Here is a 20040-nt window from a genome sequence, read left to right as displayed (position 1 = left end):
CCCACCTGGGCTCCCATGCTGCTACTGACTTCTTAGGCCCTAAAAAAACCTCTTGCCATGGTAACTTCCAGCATTCCTCTTCATCTCTGGCTTCGGCTCTCTGTGTCAGCCCCTCCCCCCTGCCACGATCCTTCCCAGTTCCTCATTCACCCCTTTAGGTATTTGCCCTGTTCTCTTAATTGTAAGGAAACCTTTTTTTTTCACGATACACAAAGTCCCTCCTCATTACTGTCACCTTCTCTGTACTTAGCAGCAGCAAAGAGTCTGCGATTTTAGCCAAGGCCAACCCCTGAACCTGGGGACTCACTCCTATTCTGTTACTTCTGCACCATGACATTGCTCTAGCAGTTCCCCCTTTCTCTCCTGCATCATCCGTTTATTCCTCTTGACTGGATCTTTTCCATCAACATCCAACATGCTATATCTCCTACCTTTAAAAAGCCCTCTTGATGCTATCTCCTCATTTTTCTGCACCTCTGTGAACAAAACTCCCTGAAGCAGTTGATTACACTTGCTATCACCAGTTGCTCTTCCTCTCTGTCTTGGATCCACTCCAGTTATGCCTTTACCTCCATCTCTGACCTTAGTCTATTCTTCTCAAGGCTATGAATGATCTCTGTGTTGTTAAATCTAATGATCAACTCTGAGTCCTCATCTTACTTGGCGGATTGGCAACTTCTCACGCAGTTGATCACTTTCTTCTTGAAACACCTTCCTCTCTTGGCTTCCAGTATGCCACACTCTCCTGGTTTTCCTCCTACCTCACTGGCTACTACTTCTCAGTCTCTGCTTATTGGTTCCCACTTTTTTCTCCAATTTCTTAATGTTGGGGTGTCCCAAAGCCTGGTCCTAGATCTGTTCTTCATTTGCAGTCAGTGCCTTGGTGATCTTATCCAGTCTCATGGTTTTACATCTCCATTTATCTATCTATCTATCTATCTATCTATCTATCTATCTATCTATCTGTCTTATTCTTATTCTCCTAATTCTTCTCCTCCCCCTCCCCTCCCCCTCATTTTTCCCCTCCCCTCCCTCACCCCTTCCTCCATTTCTTCATCATCATCATCATCATCATCATTATGTAATCTATCTTTCTATCTAATCATCTACAGCCAGGACCTTCCCTGAGGACCATCAAGCTTCCTTGTTGAGAAAAGACTGTTGGAAGTATGGTCTCAGGCAGAAGCTGGGAGATTAGTCATGATGCTACTGCAGTAATCATAGCAGCAGAGAGAGTGAGAAGTGGTCGTGTTCTGAATTCATTTCATAAGGGAGAGACAACAGGATGGATTGGATGTGGATGGTTAGGAAAAAAACGTGAAGGATGACACCAATGTTTTTGTTCAGAACAACTGGAAAGATGGAGTTGCTGTTAACTGATGTTGTGAATACTGTGACTGGAGCATGTATGTGTAATTAGATGATGGTTGGAAGCAGGGAATCAGGAGTTCACTGTTCTATAGAGGTGAATTTTGGACATTCAAGTATTTATGTTGATTAGACAATTTGGGCAGGTGAGACTGTCTATCACATCAAATCATGAACTCTATGGTGTAAGTCCTGTGTCTTTGTTGTGTTTACTATAGTACCTTGCATATAGTAAGTAAGCAAATATTTTAATTGAATATAAGACACTTCTCAAGGTTTTTTTTTTTTTTTTAAGTTTTTTTCTTCCAGTTTTTTTGGCCACGCGGAGCGGCTTGTGGGATCTTAGTTCCCTGACCAAGGATTGAACCTGGGCCCTCTGCAGTGCAAGTGCGGAGTTCTAACCACTGGACCGCCAGGGAATTCCCCTTTCTTCCAGTTTTGAGATATAATTGACATTCGGCACTGTATAAGTTTAAGGTGTACAGCATAATCAAGGTTCTTTTTATTGTGACCCTTCTGGGGTCCTCATCAGCTGAGTACCCCAGTAATCCTGTGGCAGTATTCCCTATTCCATAGCACTCATCATACGAATGTAATGACTTGTCTGCCTCCCCAGCCCCGACTTTGGATTCAAGTACTATTAAGGTATTATTATGCACCAGCTGCTATCCTAAGCCCTGGGGATATAACACACTATTGTATTACTCAGGCAAGAATGAGATACCTATGGATGAGAAACCTAACAAGCAGAGGCAGTAAACACAGGAAAAAGGGGGCAAAATTGAGATCTATCGAGATTAGAACACAGTGACTGACTTCATGTTTGGGCTGAGCAAAAACATGGATTTATAGTTACAACAATCCCTGACATTGGGAAACAGATTTGTTGGGTGGAGGGTGAGTGTTCAGAAATTTTGAATTAATTTGCATTGCCTTTGGACAATAAGGCTCAACTCACTGCTTTTCATCACACGATGGACAACAGACTAAAACTCAGTTTATTCCTCTCCATCCTCTAAAAGCACTTGGGTATCGGGTTGGCTTCCTGGCTCAACTTCTTTTGAGTACATAGCAAACCAGCCTTTTCTCTTATCATGCCTTCTTCAGGAACATGTCAGCTTCTTTTTAAAAAAATATTTATATATTTATTTTGGCTGTGCTGGATCTTAGTCGCGGCACACGGGATCTTCGTGGCAGCATGCGGGTTTCTTAGTTGTGGCATGCGGACTTCTTAGTTGCGGCATGCAGACTCTTACTTGCAGCATGCGGGATCTACTTCCCTGACCAGGGATTGAACCTGGGCCCCCTGCATTGGAAGCGTGGAGTCTTACCCACTGGACCACCAGGGAAGTCCCAGGAACATGTCAGCTTCTATCTCAGGGACTCAGACCCCCATCTACATGGTCTTCCTCTCTGCTTCTGTCCCTGCCTACCCTTGGGGGTGGGGGACAAGCCCCTCTCCATGTCCTACTGTGATCTTCATTCCAGGTGTCATTCATTCCATGCAGCTGTTAGGCAGTGGAAGTGGGATATAGGCAAGAGAGCTACAGCAGCCTCCTAGGTGAGTTCTCCAGAAAGATCTAACCAATAACCAACAGGGAGCAGAAAGGGGAGATTCTACCATTTGCTTTTGATGTTAGTCATATTAGCTATATGCTGTTGGTATACACAAAGCACCTCCTCAAGGTTGGAAAACTGGCACTCCCCTCCAGACTGTGGGCATATATAGAAGTCATCAGTGAATTTTGCCTGTGGGATTCCTGGCCACTCCTTCTTTTTTTTTTTTTTTTTTTTAAATTTATTTTTATTTATTTATGGCTGTGTTAGGTCTTCGTTTCTGTGCGAGGGCTTTCTCTAGTTGTGGCAAGCGGGGGCCACTCCTCATCGCGGTGCGCGGGCCTCTCACTATCGCGGCCTCTCCGGTTGCGGAGCACAGGCTCCAGACGCGCAGGCTCAGCAGTTGCGGCTCACGGGCCCAGCCGCTCCACGGCATGTGGGATCTTCCCAGACCAGGGCACGAACCCGTGTCCCCTGCATTGGCAGGCAGATTCTCAACCACTGCGCCACCAGGGAAGCCCCTGGCCACTCCTTCTTGACAGTACTATCCTCATGTCCACATTGCTCCTCTGGGCCCAAGGACGCCACAATAGAAGTGAAGCCTGACCTTTACCTTCAGTGTACCTTAGACAGGGGCCTTCCTTCTCTGCTCCAGTTCCTTTCCACAGTCCAGTGAGGGGGGGGTTGTTGTGTGGAGTGCTACCCAGCTTAAGTGTGAGTTAAAACTCCTTCCCTAGATAAGAAGGACATTTACCTCCCTTATGCCTTCCCTGAACACACCACAGTAGAGAGAAGGAGCAGACAGACACCTCTCTGCTTAGAGATATAGAGTATATTGTGGGTGGCACTCTGTCCACCTGTACGTTAATGAAAATGACAGTAGCAGTCCTCTTCAAGGGATGCAGACATTGAGGAGACTACAGAGTCTTTTGAATGCGCTGGGTCTTCTTGAGCAGACCAGTGTTTCCCTCCGAGGTGAGAGGTGAGAGTGAAGGTGGGTTCCCTGGTTGGAAAGCACAAGCCACTCGAGGACTGTGCTGAGGGCAGCGGCGGGGGATGCCCAGGACTGAGGCAGAGTGGAGTTGATGGGAGTGGGAGCAGTGCCAGAGCTTACTGTCTGGGGAATGGGGCCCATCCAAGAAGGCCAGGCCCACCTGCTTCTCAGTAGGCAGAAATTGGGCCTTTGGGTCCCCTCTTGTCTTCTCTGTCTTAGTTCGCCCCTTGGGACTTTTGGCTGGAGCCAGGCTCTTTGCTACATGTTCTTTTCTTGTGTTAGCCACTTTCTCACATGTGGAGGACATGGATTCCTCATGCCCTTTGCCTTTTGTTTTGGGGTTAATACAGTGTAGAAAAGATTTCATCTTATTTCTCAAGCCAGATTCTGGAAGGCTGGGCCTCTTGTGAGTATAGCCTGGCATCATCTGCCCCTACAAAACCTGACCTTGTAAAGTTTGGCCCTGCAATGGCTTACCTGGAATGAGTTGGCCCAGGAAAGGCTGGCCCTATGACGCCTGGGGCACCACAGGCTGGACATTCTCAGGAACCCTTGCTGGTTTGAGGATGACATTGAGCTTGGCTTGGCTGTCTTGCAGGTCATTCTTCTCAGAGTCTTTCCCCCCAGGGACTCCAGGAGGTAGCTCTGGGAGTCTAAGCTGAGGGCGATGCTGGGGACTGTGCTCACAGGGAGCATGAGGGTGACAGCGACGTCTCCGTCGCCAGGGGCTGCAGGGTGTCCTGTTCAGAAGCATCCCTCTGGCCTCTGGGCTTCAGCAGAGTGGCTTTTTTCTCTTGTGGAGGAGACTGCAAACCCGGCATCCCCTTCTCCGTGGTCCCCTGCCATTTTGGGTTTGCCTGGCTCCTCTCTCTTTTCTGCCAGTGTGGGGTCTTGGGCTGAGTCCTTGCTCTTGTCAGGGCTTTGGGGCTCCTCTAGGCTGGGGTTGTTCACACTGGCCTCCAGCTGAACACAAAGCACCTGGGTCTCTGTCATGTCCCCACTGGGTTGTGAGATCTTGGAGGCCCAGTGGACAGAATCACGGGGCACTGCCCTGGAACTGGGTTGCTTCTGTTTCTGATGCACTGCCTGTAACTCAGTGGCCAGCTGTTGTTTGAGGTGGAGCCATTCTGGATCCAGGGCACGTGGCATATCTGGTGGGATGGGGAGTTCCTGGAGCAGTGTTTTTCCGTGGTTGTTTAGACTCCCAAGAGACTCCTGTGTCCATATGTTCTCTGGCATTGCTACAGTTTGTTCCCTGGACTCCCCTGCCTTTAGGGGAATTCCCAATTGTATCTCTAGGATCTTCTTTCTCAGATGGAAATTTAGTTTGGCCAAGATGGGTTTCCCGAGTGAGGAGGGCTTCGCAGGCTCTGTCTGGCTTTCTAGAGGCACCATCTTGATTATTCCTTCCCTCTGCACTTCAGCCTGGAATTCACCTGCAATGTCTGCACAAGTCTCGTTGGCATCTTGAAAGCCTGGCCCAGGACTTAGACCCTGCTCTTCAGGTAAGGTCATCTGAGTCAGAGGTTCTACTGGAAATTCGACAGGCCAGGCACCATCTCTGTTTTCATAGCTTGGGAAGTTACTGCTGGGGCCATGGCCCTGGAGAGAGCCACGTAATAAAGAGCAGGCATCCCTGACAAGAAGGCCAGGTACTTGTGCCGTAAAGTTGTCTCCAGTTTTTCAACGGCTCCCTCGGACAGGGCTTGGGGCAGCTTAGGATGTTCAGTGATAGCATCTGATGAGGCTTGCTGCTGCTGGTCAAGGGCCGTTGGCATCCGGGGTGTAACTGTCTGTTGTTTGTCTGGATCATTTGCTGCCTGTAGTTCTAGGGGCTTGCTTTCTGGGGTGCAGGTAAAGGGAGCCACTTCCAGGCCCCCAGGAATTCTGCACTCCCAGGAGCCACATACGCAGACGGGAACCTTGCCCTGGTGAATCTGCCCACACTTGGAGTCGATGTGGCTCTGCAATATTGCCTTGGCCTGGTCAAACAAGTGCGGCATAGGGACTGACACTGGGTCCTTGACGGCTGGGAGTGGGTTGCCAACGCCAGTGCCCTCTAGAGCTGTAGGTTGGGGGACGTTCACATTGTCTAGGGCTGTGCTGCTCCAGGAGAGAGTCTGCTCGTCAGCAGGGGACAGGAGCAAATGGATGGACTGCTGGATCTTCTGGGGCAGGCCCCAGCGATGGTGAATCAACTGTCTCTGGAGGTGGAATTCCAGCAGCCTCCTGGCATGCTCTGGGAAGAAGAGTAGTTACCTTGTGAGGACTGAGATGGGCTGCCCTGGCCAGGAAGTTTTCACAGTCTCAGCAGACTGGGCTTTGTCACAGGGCTTATACTGCACGGGGCTCTGGGTGTGCTGATTTCTCTGGAAAACATCTGGCAAGCCCCACTGAAGCTGGAGCTGCCTCTGCAGCAGGTGCCACTCCAAGGCTTCACACTCATCCAGGGTCAGAAACGGGATATTGATCTGAGCTTGTTGGTGCTCAGGTGGGGCAATCCAATTTGGGGAAGATGGAGAAGAGGGTGGAGCTGACTGGGGTGGAGTTTTAGGCATCAGAGGGAGGAAGGAGAGCTCCTTGAAGAGAAAAGGATCCTTCAAGGGGGGCTTGGACATGCTCCCGTTCACGGAGAGGCCTTGAGAACCCAAGAAAGTGTCAACCCGGGACTCACTGTGCAGAGAAGGGAGGCCACAGAATAGCTGGCTATATTTCGGCTGCACATGGCCCACTATGTGCAGTGAGTCGTTAGCCTGTTGCCCAGGCATTAGATAAAGGCCACTTAATTCTTTAAGGGGTGGAGAGGACAAGGCTAGAGCCATATTGTCTGGGAGATGCTGGTAGTAGTGTCTTTGTTCTGGGTCCATAATGGACCATTTAGAAACCCAGAAGGCCTGGCTGGGCTGGCCGGCCATACATGAACCCCAGTTCTGGTATGAAACGGTCCCAAATTTCTCAATAGAGAACTGAGAAGTATCATTCTGGATGAAAGAAACTGGTTGGTTACGTACAGGGTGGTAAAATAATGGCGGATCTGGTATAAGCTGCCTCAGGGACTCTTCCACACGTCTGGGGAGCCCCCACCTCTGGAAGTGCACCAGTCCTTTTACATGTACCTCAAGAAGGCTCCGGGCTTCAGTACTGAGGAACAACAGGTGGGCAGGGAGGACAGTGACCATACGTAAGGCCGTAGCATGTGTCAGGGTTGTGATTTCTCGGTTCAGGGTCAGCAGAGAGACCTGAGAATTCAAGGGCTGCTGGCCTGGGTTCCCATAGACAAGGTTGGGGTTGCTCTGCATCATCTCCTGCAGTCACTGAAACCTTAGGTTCCTCAAACCTTGAAGAAAACATAGTTTCTGGGCCCCTGGGCACCTCTGGTACTTGAAATCCCTGCCTTTGCTTGAGGTGTTCAGCCCAGTAATCACGGATGCTAGCTGCACCAGTTGACTGGGCAGATGACTGGGTTAAGGATTCCGCTGACACTGTGAGGGTTGCAGATGGAAGTGAAAGGTCTTTGGAGTGTGGGGAACGATGCTCCAGACTCTGCTCAGAAGACACTTTAGACGTGGACAAAATCTCTAGGTAAGAGGAGCCCTGCGACGGCCTCCTTGAAGTGGGGGAGATCAGGGTGTTCTCACCCACCACCACCTGCTGAATCTCCAGAGCCATGGCATCGCAGGTTTGGCAACAGGAATCTGCACACAGGAGCTGCCGCACGCTCCCCTCCTGAGGAAGCCAGCCCTGGCTGGGAGGGAAACATGGCCACTGGTTGTTACTGATGGAGTGACATCTGCCTCTTTGCAAGTGTGTGGCCTGGAGATTGTGCCTGCCCTCCCCTGGTCCTGTAAACCCTGAGGCCTGCATCCGCTGGGTGTTTACTCATGTACTTTTTTTTTTTTTTTTTTCCTAGGGAAATGCCATTTGGCAAGTTATGGTGGGCTGGGCTGAGGGCCTGGGGCTTATTGGGCGAGGTCTCAGACAGCAGCTGGGAGCACAGGGCCTTGAGAGACTGGGAGGGGGGTGAGTTCCCTGCTGACCTGTGTTGAGAAGCTGAACTAGGAGAAGGAACCAGGTAGATGGGGGAGCCAATGGTTAGCTGATGGGGCAGCACCAGGAACATCACCAGGTAGAACCTGGAGTCATTCTCTTTTGGGGCTTAGGCCGCAGCCTGGTATTCAGTATTTCTAAACTGTAGAAAAGGAGATCCTTTTGGGAATTCTGTGTTCTGGGGATTAAAGGGTGTACACAACATCTCTTGAGAGTCCATCCCCATTCTCTAGAGATCTAGAGAAGAAGGGTATAATATATGACAAGCTCCTGTCTGAGGGCTGTCCCAGGAACTGGCCCCCCTGAAGACAGAACCAGAGGAGGTAATGTCAGCAGGGTCCAGGGGGCTGCCCTTGAAAGGGTGTAGCTGTAAAGAGAATATGAAAATGATGACAATTATTCACTTAATTATCCATCCTCCTGACTGTAAAACTTGTCTTGTGGCTGAGTGCAAACCCATGTAGAGTCTTTTCTGAACTATGCGCTAGTGAAATTCTGAATTCCAGGGCCACTGTGAGCCTAGCACAGAGCAGAACTAGGAAGCTCCTCTCTCCTGAAATATCTGATCCCCCTCTGCCCTGGCAACGCTCTCAACCAGTGCTCCAGGCTCCACTGTCTGGCTCCCTGTCAGCCACTATCCTTCTCCCCAGCGCTGCCCCAGGCCAAGCAGAGGAATGATCACAGGCCAGGCTGGGAGTTGGGAGACTGCAAAGAGCGAGAGATCACCTTCTCATGACAGAGAGCAGCTCCCACGGCTTCTCAGCTTCTTCCCGGGAAAGTCTCCTAGCTGAGAAACCAGGAGACAGTGTTACATGGAGCAGGAGTGGATCCGGGGACATCCTGTAGGAAGCTGAAGGCCTTTGAATGAGAGGAGACCGCAAACTCCAACAGTTAGTGCTGTAAGGCACGTCTGTGTACCGCTTAACCAGGTATGATGTGCTTTCCTGGACCTGCTCTCATTTGATCTTCACAACTACACTGTGAGTGAGGCAGGATCATCAGATGCCCATTTCATGGTAACAAGACTGAAAGATGAAGTGACTTCCACAGGGAAGTGGAAACTAGTAAACATAAAACTAGTAAATGACACAATTAAGGACTTCTTCCCTGCTTCCTCACTCTTCATTCCCAGGGGTAAGGTAGAGAATTTTGGAACATTCCCAGACTCTGATTTCCCACCCAAAACAGTTTTCTGGCAGATTTTGTCAGCTTGGAGAACTGAAGCCTTCAGTGGTTAGAGCACCTGGCTCCTGGCACCAGGGGTCATCGAGGGACAAGGTTCATGGGAATCTCACCCACAGTGGAGGGGAGTCAGAGCAGAGACTGGGACTTTACCTCTTGATGCTGCATCTCCAGCCCTTTGTCTGACTTTTCGGTGACGCTTAAAGATCAAAGAGAGTGTGAAGCTGGGACACGATTTTCTTTTTCATGTCTAAAGTGAAACAAAGGAAATATACATTTCCCAGACCCTTTTTATATATCTGTCTGTATGTTATACACTCTCCTATATTGCCTTCCTGTACTCCACCCTTTCACCTGAATATTTCATTTTTCTATTTATTGTGTGCTTACTTCAGGGCTCTCCACATTCCATACCTCCCGTCCCCTTTCCCAGGACAATATTTATTAATATGAATATATCTTGTGTATATAATTTTCTTTGATGGCTGTACAGTCTTCTTTGATAGAGCTACAACACAATTTATCTTCAATGTCACATTCAGTTATTTAGTTATATGTAAATTTAGTTAATTACAGTTTTTTTGGTCTGAATAATAATGCTGACACGAACCTCATATATATGTCATTGTACACAAGTATGAATATATATGTAGGAGAAATTCCTAAGACTTGAACTGATGGATAAAGAGGTTTGAGAATTTTAAATGTTGATATTGCCTAATTGCCCCACCAGTTGTATGGATTTGTACCCTCACCAAAACTGCCTAAGGGTGCCTCTCTTCCCATACATGTCACATTTTTTATCCTTGTCAACCTGAGAAGTGATAAATGTATCTTGTATATTTACACATTTATTTTAAGGTAGGCTAGGCACCTTTTTGTATGTTTATTTCCTTTTTTGTTAATTGTCTGTTCCTATTTTTGCCAATAGATTATTGATCTTTACTTATTGATTTACAACTACTTTTTAATATTATGAAAATTAGCTCTTTACATATGCATTGCAAATATTTTTTTAATTGAAGTATAGTTGATTTACAGTGTGTTGTAGTTTCTGGTATACAGCAAAGTGATTCAATTTTACATATATATATTTTCAGATTCTTTTCTATTATAGTTTATTACAAGATATTGAATGTAGTTCCCTGTGCTATACAGTAGGACCTTGTTGTCTATCTATTTTATATATAGTAGTTTGTATCTGCTAATCCCAAACTCCTAGTTTATTCCTGCCTCCCTTTTCCCCTTTGGTAACCACAAGTTTATTTTCTATGTCTGTGAGTCTGTTTCTGTTTTGTAAATAAGTTCATTTGTATCATTTTTTTTTTAGATTTCGCATATAAGTCAGGGGTCCCCAACCCCCAGCCTGTTAGGAACCAGGCCGCACAGAAGGAGGTGAGTGGCAGGCGAGTGAGCGAAGCTTCACCTGTCACGCCCCATCACTCCCCATCGCTCGCATTACCACCTGAACCCTCCCCCACACCCCCACCCCCGGGCTGTGGAAACACTGTCTGCCACAAAACCGGTCCCTGGTGCCAAAAAGGCTGGGGGCTGCTGATATAAGTGATATCATATGGTATTTGTCATTCTCTGTCTGACGTACTTCGTATGATAATGTCTAGGTGCAACCATGTTGCTGCAAATGGCATTATTTCACTCTTTTTTAATGGCTGAGTAATATTCCATTTTGTGTGTGTGTGTGTGTGTGTGTGTGTGTGTATACCACATCTTCTTTTCTTGTTTTTGAATTTTATTTTATTTATTTTTTTATACAACAGGCTCTTATTAGTCATCAATTTTATACACATCAGTGTATACATGTCAATCACAATCACCCAGTTCATCACACCACCCCCCCACCCCCCACAGCTTTCCCCGCTTGGTGTCCATACGTTTGTTCTCTACATCTGTGTCTCAATTTCTGCCCTGCAAACTGGTTCATCTGTACCATTTTTCTAGATTCCACATATATGTGTTAATATACGATATTTGTTTTTCTCTTTCTGACTTACTTCACTCTGTATGACAGTCTCTAGATCCATCCACATCTCAACAAATGACCCAATTTCGTTCCTTTTTATGGCTGAGTAATATTCCATTGTATATATGTACCACATCTTCTTTATCCATTCGTCTGTCGATGGGCATTTAGGTTGCTTCCATGTCCTGGCTACTGTAAATAGTGCTGCAATGAACATTGGGGTGCATGTGTCTTTTTGCATTATGGTTTTCTCTGGGTATATGCCCAGTAGTGGGATTGCTGGATCATATGGTAATTCTATTTTTAGTTTTTTAAGGAACCTCCATACTGTTCTCCATAGTGGCTGTATCAATTTACATTCTCACCAACAGTGCAAGAGGGTTCCCTTTTCTCCACACCCTCTCCAGCATTTGTTGTTTGTAGATTTTCTGATGATGCCCATTCTAACTGGTGTGAGGTGATACCTCATTGTAGTTTTGATTTGCATTTCTCTAATAATTAGTGATGTTGAGCAGCTTTTCATGTGCTTCTTGGCCATCTGTGTGTCTTCTTTGGAGAAATGTCTATTTAGGTCTTCTGCCCATTTTTGGATTGGGTTTGTTTTTTTAATATTGAGCTGCATGAGCTGTTTATATATTTTGGAGATTAATCCTTTGTCTGTTGATTCGTTTGCAAATACTTTCTCCCATTCTGAGGGTTGTCTTTTCGTCTTGTTTATGGTTTCCTTTGCTGTGCAAAAGCTTTGAAGTTTCATTAGGTCCCATTTGTTTATTTTTGTTTTTACTTCCATTACTCTGGGAGGTGGATCAAAAAAGATCTTGCTGTGATTTATGTCAAAGAGGGTTTTTCCTATGTTTTCCTCTAAGAGTTTTATAGTGTCATGTCATCTGCAAATAGTGACAGCTTTACTTCTTCTTTTCCGATTTGGATTCCTTTTATTTCCTTTTCTTCTCTGGTTGCTGTGGCTAGGACTTCCAAAACTATGTTGAATAATAGTGGTGAGAGTGAACATCCTTGTCTTGATCCTGATCTTAGAGGAAATGCTTTCAGTTTTCACCATTGAGAATGATGTTTGCTGTGGGTTTGTCGTATATGGCCTTTATTACGTTGAGGTAGGTTCCCTCTATGCCCACTTTCTGGAGAGTTTTTATCATAAATGGGTGTTGAATTTTGTCAAAAGCTTTTCCTGCATCTATTGAGATGATCATATTGTTTTTATTCTTCAATTTGTTAATATGGTGTATCACATTGATTGATTTGCATATATTGAAGAATCCTTGCATCCTTGGGATAAATCCCACTTGATCATGGTGTATGATCCTTTTAATGTGTTGTTGGATTCTGTTTGCTAGTATTTTGTTGAGTATTTTTGCATCTATTTTCATCAGTGATATTGGCCTGTAGTTTTCTTTTTTTGTAGTACCTTTGTCTGGTTTTGGTATCAGGGTGATGGTGGCCTCGTAGAATGAGTTTGGGAGTGAGTGTTCCTTCCTCCGCAATTTTTTGGAAGAGTTTGAGAAGGATGGGTGTTAGCTCTTTTCTAAATGTTTGATAGAATTCACCTGTGAAGCCATCTGGTCCTGGACTTTTGTTTGTTGGAAGATTTTTAATCACAGTTTCAATTTCATTACTTGTGATTGGTCTGTTCATATTTTCTATTTCTTCCTGGTTCAGTCTTAGAAGGTTATACCTTTCTAAGAATTTGTCCATTTCCTCCAGGTTGTCCATTTTATTGGCATAGAGTTGCTTGTAGTAGTCTCTTAGGATGCTTTGTATTTCTGCGGTGTTTGTTGTAACTTCTCCTTTTTCATTTATAATTTTATTGATTTGAGTCCTCGCCCTCTTTTTCTTGATGAGTCTGGCTAATGGTTTATCAATTTTGTTTATCTTCTCAAAGAATCAGCTTTTAGTTTTATTGTCTTTGCTATTGTTTTCTTTGTTTCTATTTCATTTATTTCTGCTCTGATCTTTATGATTTCTTTCCTTCTGCTAACTTTGGGTTTTGTTTGTTCTTCCTTCTCTAGTTCCTTCAGGTGTAAGTTTAGATTGTTTATTTGAGATTTTTCTTGTTTCTTGAGGTAGGCTTGTATAGCTATAAACTTCCCTCTTAGAACTGCTTTTGCTGCATCCCATAGGTTTTGGATCGTCGTGTTTTCATTGTCATTTGTCTCTAGGTATTTTTTGATTTCCTCTTTGATTTCTTCAGTGATCTCTTGGTTATTTAGTAACGTATTGTTTAGCCTCCATGTGTTTGTGTTTTTAATGTTTTTTTCCCTGTAATTGATTTCTAATCTCATAGCATTGTGGTCAGAAAAGATGCTTGATATGATTTGAATTTTCTTAAATTTACTGAGGCTTGATTTGTGACCCAAGATGTGATCTATCCTGGAGAATGTTCCATGTGCACTTGAGAAGAAAGTGTAATCTGCTGTTTCTGGATGGAATGTCCTATAAATATCAATTAAATCTATGTGCTATTGTGTCATTTAAAGCTTCTGTTTCCTTATTTATTTTCATTTTGGATGATCTGTCCATTGGCATAAGTGAGGTGTTAAAGTCCCCCACTACTATTGTGTTACTGTCGATTTCCTCTTTTATGGCTGTTAGCAGTTGCCTTATGTATTGAGGTGCTCCTATGTTGGGTGCATATATATTTATAATTGTTATAGCTTCTTCTTGGATTGATCCCTTGATCATTATGTAGTGTCCTTCTTTGTCTCTTGTAACATTCTTTATTTTAAAGTCTATTTTATGTGATATGAGTATTGCTACTCCAGCTTTCTTTTGATTTCCATTTGCATGGAATATCTTTTTCCATCCCCTCACTTTCAGTCTGAATGTGTCCCTAGGTCTGAAGTGGGTCTCTTGTAGACAGCATATATATGGGTCTTGTTTTTGTATCCATTCAGTGAGCCTGTGTCTTTTGGTTGGAGCATTTAATCCATTCACGTTTAAGGTAAGTATCGATATGTATGTTCCTATTACCATTTTTTAATAGTTTTGGGGTTTTTTTGTAGGTCCTTTTCTTCTTTTGTGTTTCCCACTTAGAGAAGTTCCTTTAGCATTTGTTGTAGAGCTGGTTTGGTGGTGCTGAGTTCTCTTAGCTTTTGCTTGTCTCTAAGGCTTTTGATTTCTCCATCGAATCTGAATGAGATCCTTGCTGGGTAGAGTAATCTTTGTTGTAGGTTCTTCCCTTTCATCACTTTAAGTATATCATGCCACTCCCTTCTGGCTTGTAGAGTTTCTGCTGAGAAATCAGCTGTTAACCTTATGGGAGTTACCTTGTATGTTATTTGTCGTTCTTCCCTTGCTGCTTTTAATTTTTCTTTGTCTTTGATTTTTGCCAATTTGATTACTATGTGTCTTGGCGTGTTTCTCCTTGGGTTTATCCTGTATGGGACTCTCTGCACTTACTGGACTTAGGTGGCTATTTCCTTTCCCATGTTAGGGAAGTTTTCGACTATAATCTCTTCAAATAATTTCTTGGGTCCTTTCTCTCTCTCTTCTCCTTCTGGGACCCCTATAATGCGAATGTTGTTGCATTTAATGTTGTCCCAGAAGTCTCTTAGGCTGTCTTCATTTCTTTTCATTCTTTTTTCTTTATTCTGTTCTGTGGCAGTGAATTCCACCATTCTGTCTTCCAGGTCACTTATCCGTTCTTCTGTCTCAGTTATTCTGCTATTGATTCCTTCTAGTGTATTTTTCATTTCAGTTATTGTGTTGTTCATCTCTGTTTGTTTGTTCTTTAATTCTTCTAGGTCTTTGTTAAACATTAAACATTTCTTGCATCTTCTCGATCTTTGCCTCCATTCTTTTTCTGAGGTCCTGAATCATCTTCACTATCATTATTCTGAAGGCTTTTTCTGGAAGGTTGCCTCTCTTCACTTCATTTAGTTGTTTTTCTGGGGTTTTATCTTGTTCCTTCATCTGGTACATAGCCCTCTGCCATTTCATCTTGTCTATCTTTCTGTGAATGTGGTTTTTGTTCCACAGGCTGCAGGATTGTAGTTCTTCTTGCTTCTGCTGTCTGCCCTCTGGTGGATGAGGCTATCTACAAGGCGTGTGCAAGTTTCCTAATGGGAGGGACTGGTGGTGGGTACAGCTGACTGTTGCTCTGGTGGGCGGAGAGTAAAACTTTAATCCGCTTGACTTCTGATGGGTGGGGCTGGGTTACCTCCCTGTTGGTTGTTTGGCCTGAGGCAACCCAACACTGGAGCCTACCTGGGCTCTTTGGTGGGGCTAATGGCTGACTCTGGGAGGGCTCACACCAAGGAGTACTTCCCAGAACTTCTGCTGCCAGTGTCCTTGTCCCCACGGTGAGCCACAGCCACCCCCTGCCTCTGCAGGAGACCCTCCAACACTAGCAGGTAGGTCTGGTTCAGTCTCCCCTGGGGTCACTGCTCCTTCCCCTGGGTCCTGATGCACACACTACTTTGTGTGTGCCCTCCAAGAGTGGAGTCTCTGTTTCCCCCAGTTCTGTCAAAGTCCTGCAATCAAATCCCAGTAGCCTTCAAAGTCTGATTCTCTAGGAATTCCTCCTCCCGTTGCAGGACCCCCAGGTTGGGAAGCCTGACATGGGGCTCAGAACCTTCACTCCAGTGGGTGGACTTCTGTGGTATAAATGTTCTCTAGTCTGTGAGTCACCCACCCAGCAGTTATGGGATTTGATTTTACTGTGATTTCACCCCTCCTACCATCTCATTGTGGCTTCTCCTTTGTCTTTGGATGTGGGGTGTCTTTTTTGGTGAGTTCCAGTGTCTTCCTGTCGATGACTATCCAGCAGCTAGTTGTGATTCTGGTGTTCTCACAAGAGGGAGTGAGAGCACGTCCTTCTACTCCGCATCTTGGTTCCAAAACTACCACATCTTCTTTATCCATTCATGTGTTGAAGGACATTTAGGTTGCTTCCATGTCTTGGCTATTGTAAACGGTACTGCTATGAACATTGGGGTGCATGCATCTTTTTGAATAAGAGATTTTCGGATATATGCCCAGGAGTGGGATTGCTAGATCATATGGTATCTCTACTTTTAGTTTTCTAAGGAACCTCCATAATGTTCTCCATAGTGGCTGCACCAATTTACATTCCCACCAACAGTGTGGAAGGGTTCTCTCTTACACACCCTCTCCAGCATTTATTATTTGTAGACTTTTTGATGATGGCCAATTCTGACTGGTGTGAGATGATACCTTATTGTAGTTTTGATTTGCATTTCTCTAATAATTAGCGATGTTGAGCATGTGCCTGCTGGCCATCTGTATGTCCTCTTTGGAGAAATGTCTATTTAGGTCTTCTGCCCATTTTTTGATAGGTTGTTTGTTTTTTTGGTATTCAGCTGTATGGGCTGTTTGTATATTTTGGAGATTAAGCCCTTGGCAGTTGCATTGTTAGCAAACATATTCTCCCAGTCTGTAGGTTGTCTTTTTGTTTTGTTTATGGTTTCCTTGCTGTGCAAAAGCTTATAAGTTTGATTAGGTCCCATTTGTTTATTTTTGCTTTTATTTCTTTTGCCTTGGGAGACTGACTTAAGAAAACATTCCTTATGTCAGAGAATGTTTTGCCTATGTTCTCTTCTAGAAGTTTTATGGTGTCATGTCTTATATTTAAGTCTTTAAGCCATTTTGAGTTTATTTTTGTGTATGGTGTGAGGGAGTGTTCTAAATTCATTGATTTACATGCTGCTGTCCAGCTTTCCCAATACCACTTGCTGAAGAGACTATCTTTTACCTATTGTATATTCTTGCCTCCTTTGTTGAAGATTAATTGCCCGTAGGTGTGTGGGTTTATTTCTGGGCTCTCTGTTCTGTTCCATTGATCCATATATCTGTTTTTGTGCCAATACCAAGCTGTTTTGATTACTCTAGCTTTGTAGTATTGTCTGAAGTCTGGGAGGGTTATGCCTCCAGATTTGTTCTTTTTGCTCAGGATTGCTTTGACAATTCTGGGTCTTTTGTGGTTCCATATAAATTTTAGGATTATTTGTTCTAATTCTGTGAAAAATGTCATGGGTAACTTGATAGGGATCACATTAAATCTGTAGATTGCTTTGGGTAGTATGGCCACTTTAACAATATTAATTCTTCCAATCCAAGAGCATGGGCTATCTTTCCATTTCTTTGAATCATCTTCAGTTTCCTTTATCAGTGTTTAACAGTTCTCAGCATATAAGTCTTTCACCTCCTTGGTCAAGTTTATTCCTAAGTATTTTATTTTTTTGATGCAATTTTATTTTATTTTTATTATTTATTTATTTATTTATTTGGTGGCTTGTGGGATCTCAGTTCTCTGACCAGGGATTGAACCTGGGCCATGGCAGTGAAAGCCTGGAATCCCAACCACTAGGCCATCAGGGAACTCCCTGATGAGATTTTAAAAAGGATTGTTTTTTATTTTCCCTTTCTGATATTTCATTGTTAGTGTAAAGAAATGCAACAGATTTCTGTATGTTAATCTTGTATGCTGCTACCTTGCTGAATTTATTTATCTGTTCTGGTAGTTTTTGTGTGGGGTCTTTAGGGTTTCCTATATATAGTATCATCGTTTTATTTTTTATTTATTTTTATTGGAGTATAGTTGCTTTCCAATATTGTGTTAGTTTATACTGTACAGCAAAGTGAATCAGCTATATGTATACATATATCCCCTCTTTTTTGTATTTCCTTCTCATTTAGGTCACCACAGAGCACCAAGTAGAGTTCCCTGTGCTATACAGTAGGTTCTCATTAGTTATCTATTTTATACATAGTATCAATAGTGTATCATCTGCATATAATGACAATTTTACCTCTTCCCTTCCAATTTGGATACCTTTTATTTCTTTTTCTTATCTGATTGCTGTGGCTAGGACTTCCAATACTACGTTGAACAAAAATGATGAGAGTGGGCATCCTCGTCTTGTTCCAGATTTCAGCGGGAGGGCTTTCAGCTTTTCACTGTTGAGTATTGTGTTGGCTGTGGGTTTGTCATCAATAGCTTTTATTATGTTGAGATATGTTCCCTCTATAACCACTTTGGTAAGAGTTTTTATCAGGAATGGATGTTAAATTTTATTAAATGCTTTTTCTGCATTTATTGAGATGATCATGTGGTTTTTGTCTTTTCTTCTGTTGATATGGTGTATCACATTGATTGATTTGTATGTTGAACCATCCTTGTGACCCTGGGATGAATCCAAGTTCATCATGGTGTATGATCCTCTTTAAGTGTTGTTGGATTAGGTTTGCTAATATTTTGTTGAGGATTTTTGCATCTATATTCATCAAAGATATTGGCCTGTAATTTTCTTTTTTGGTAGTTTCTTTGTTTCGTATCAGGGTGATGGTGGCTTCATAGAATGACTTTGGGAGTGTTCCCTCCTCTTCAGTCTTTTGGAAGAGTTTGAGAAGAACTGGTACAAGTTCTTGTAGAAACTACATTTTCTACAATAACGTAGAAAACTACATTTTCTTATGCCCCTCCCCAACATTTTATGATTTTGATGCTCTCTTTTACATCTTCATGCTGCTCATTATGGTTATAATCACTTCCACAAAAAATTTTTTTGATTAAAAAAAAATCTGTGCACTGGTTTATTTAAGTGATTTACTGTCTTTTTTTAAAATTAATTTTATTGGCATATAGTTGCTTTTCAATGTTGTGCTACTTTCAGGTGTACAGCATAGTGATTCAGCTATACATATACATATATTCATTCTTTTTCAGATTCTTTCTCCATATAGGTTATTATGGAATATTGAGTAGAGTTCCCTGTGCTATACAGTTAGGTCCTTGTTGGTTATCTATTTTATATATAGTAATGTGTATATGTTAATCTCAAGCTCCTAACTAACAACCCCCCACACACAGCATTTCCCCTTTGGTAATCATAAGTTTGTTTTCGAAATCTGTGAGTCTGTTTCTGTTTTGGAAATAATTTATATCATTTTTAAAAAATGAGACTCCACGTATGAGTGATATCGTATCATATTTGTCTTTGTCTTACTTCACTTAGTGTGATTATCTCTAGGTCCATCCATGTTGATGCAAATGGCATTATTTAGTTCTATTTTATGGCTGAGTAGTATTCCACTGTATATATTACCACATCTTCTTTTAAGTGATTTTTTTTCCTATTGTGATTTTCTCTTTCTTATAGATTCTTGCTTCTTTTCTATTTAGAGAAGACCTTTCAATATTTCTTTTAGGATAGGTTTAGTATTGCTGTATTCTTTTAGTTTTTGCTTGTCTGAAAAATTCTTTATCTCTCCTTCTATTCTAAATGATAATCTTACTGGGTAGAGTATACTAGGTTGCAGGTTTTTCTCTTTCAGGACTTTGAATATATCTTGCCACTCCCTTCTGGCCTGAAATGTTTCTGTAGAGAAATCAGCCAATAGACTTATGGGGGTTCCCTTGTGATTAACACTTTGCTTTTCTCTTGCTGCCTTTAGAATCCTCTCTTTAAATTTTGCCATTTTTATTATAATACATCTTGGTGTAGGTGTATTTGGGTTCATCTTGTTTGGGACCCTCTGTGTTTCCTGTACCTGGGTATCTGTTTCCTTCTTTAGATTTGGGAAGTTTTCAGCCATAATTTCTTCAAATATATTTTTGATCCATTTTTCTCTTCCTTCTCCTTCTGGGATCCCTATCATGTGTAGATTGGCTTGCTGTATATCATCCCTTAAGTCTCATATATTGCTTTCATTTAAAAAATAATTGTCTTTCTATTTGTTGTTTTGATTGGGTGATTTCTATTAATCTGTCTTCCAGATCACTTACTCGTTCTTCTGCACTATTTAGTTTGCTATTTATTGCCTTTAGCTGGGTTTTCATCTAGGCAAGTGAGTTTGCTAATTTTGATTGGCTCATCTTTGTAGTTTCTAATTCCTTGTTACAGTCATCTGCATTTCTATCGATAGACTTTCTTAA

The 20040-nt window shown here is 43.2% G+C and overlaps 1 protein-coding gene and 1 non-coding gene across 2 annotated transcripts; both read right to left on the bottom strand.

The window, feature by feature from the left end:
- Positions 1-2644: 2644 nt before the first annotated feature.
- On the bottom strand, positions 2645-2717 carry TRNAW-CCA (transfer RNA tryptophan (anticodon CCA)). The gene has a single exon. It is a non-coding gene; the product is annotated as a tRNA-Trp (tRNA).
- Positions 2718-3842: 1125 nt separating this feature from the next.
- SPATA31F1 (SPATA31 subfamily F member 1) lies at positions 3843-19944 on the bottom strand. Its single transcript, XM_057549140.1, is given in 7 exon segments — positions 3843-4678; positions 4681-5469; positions 5472-7228; positions 7230-7664; positions 8693-8753; positions 9302-9347; positions 19891-19944. Coding segments are annotated over 7 exon segments (3978 nt in total).
- Between the last annotated feature and the right edge of the window lie 96 nt (positions 19945-20040).

The sequence above is a fragment of the Balaenoptera acutorostrata genome, chromosome 6 (genome assembly GCF_949987535.1).
Source record: "Balaenoptera acutorostrata chromosome 6, mBalAcu1.1, whole genome shotgun sequence".
Lineage (NCBI taxonomy): Eukaryota > Metazoa > Chordata > Mammalia > Artiodactyla > Balaenopteridae > Balaenoptera > Balaenoptera acutorostrata.
The sequence above is the reverse complement of the archived record's forward strand: the minus strand, read 5'-3'. Positions and strand labels throughout refer to the sequence as shown.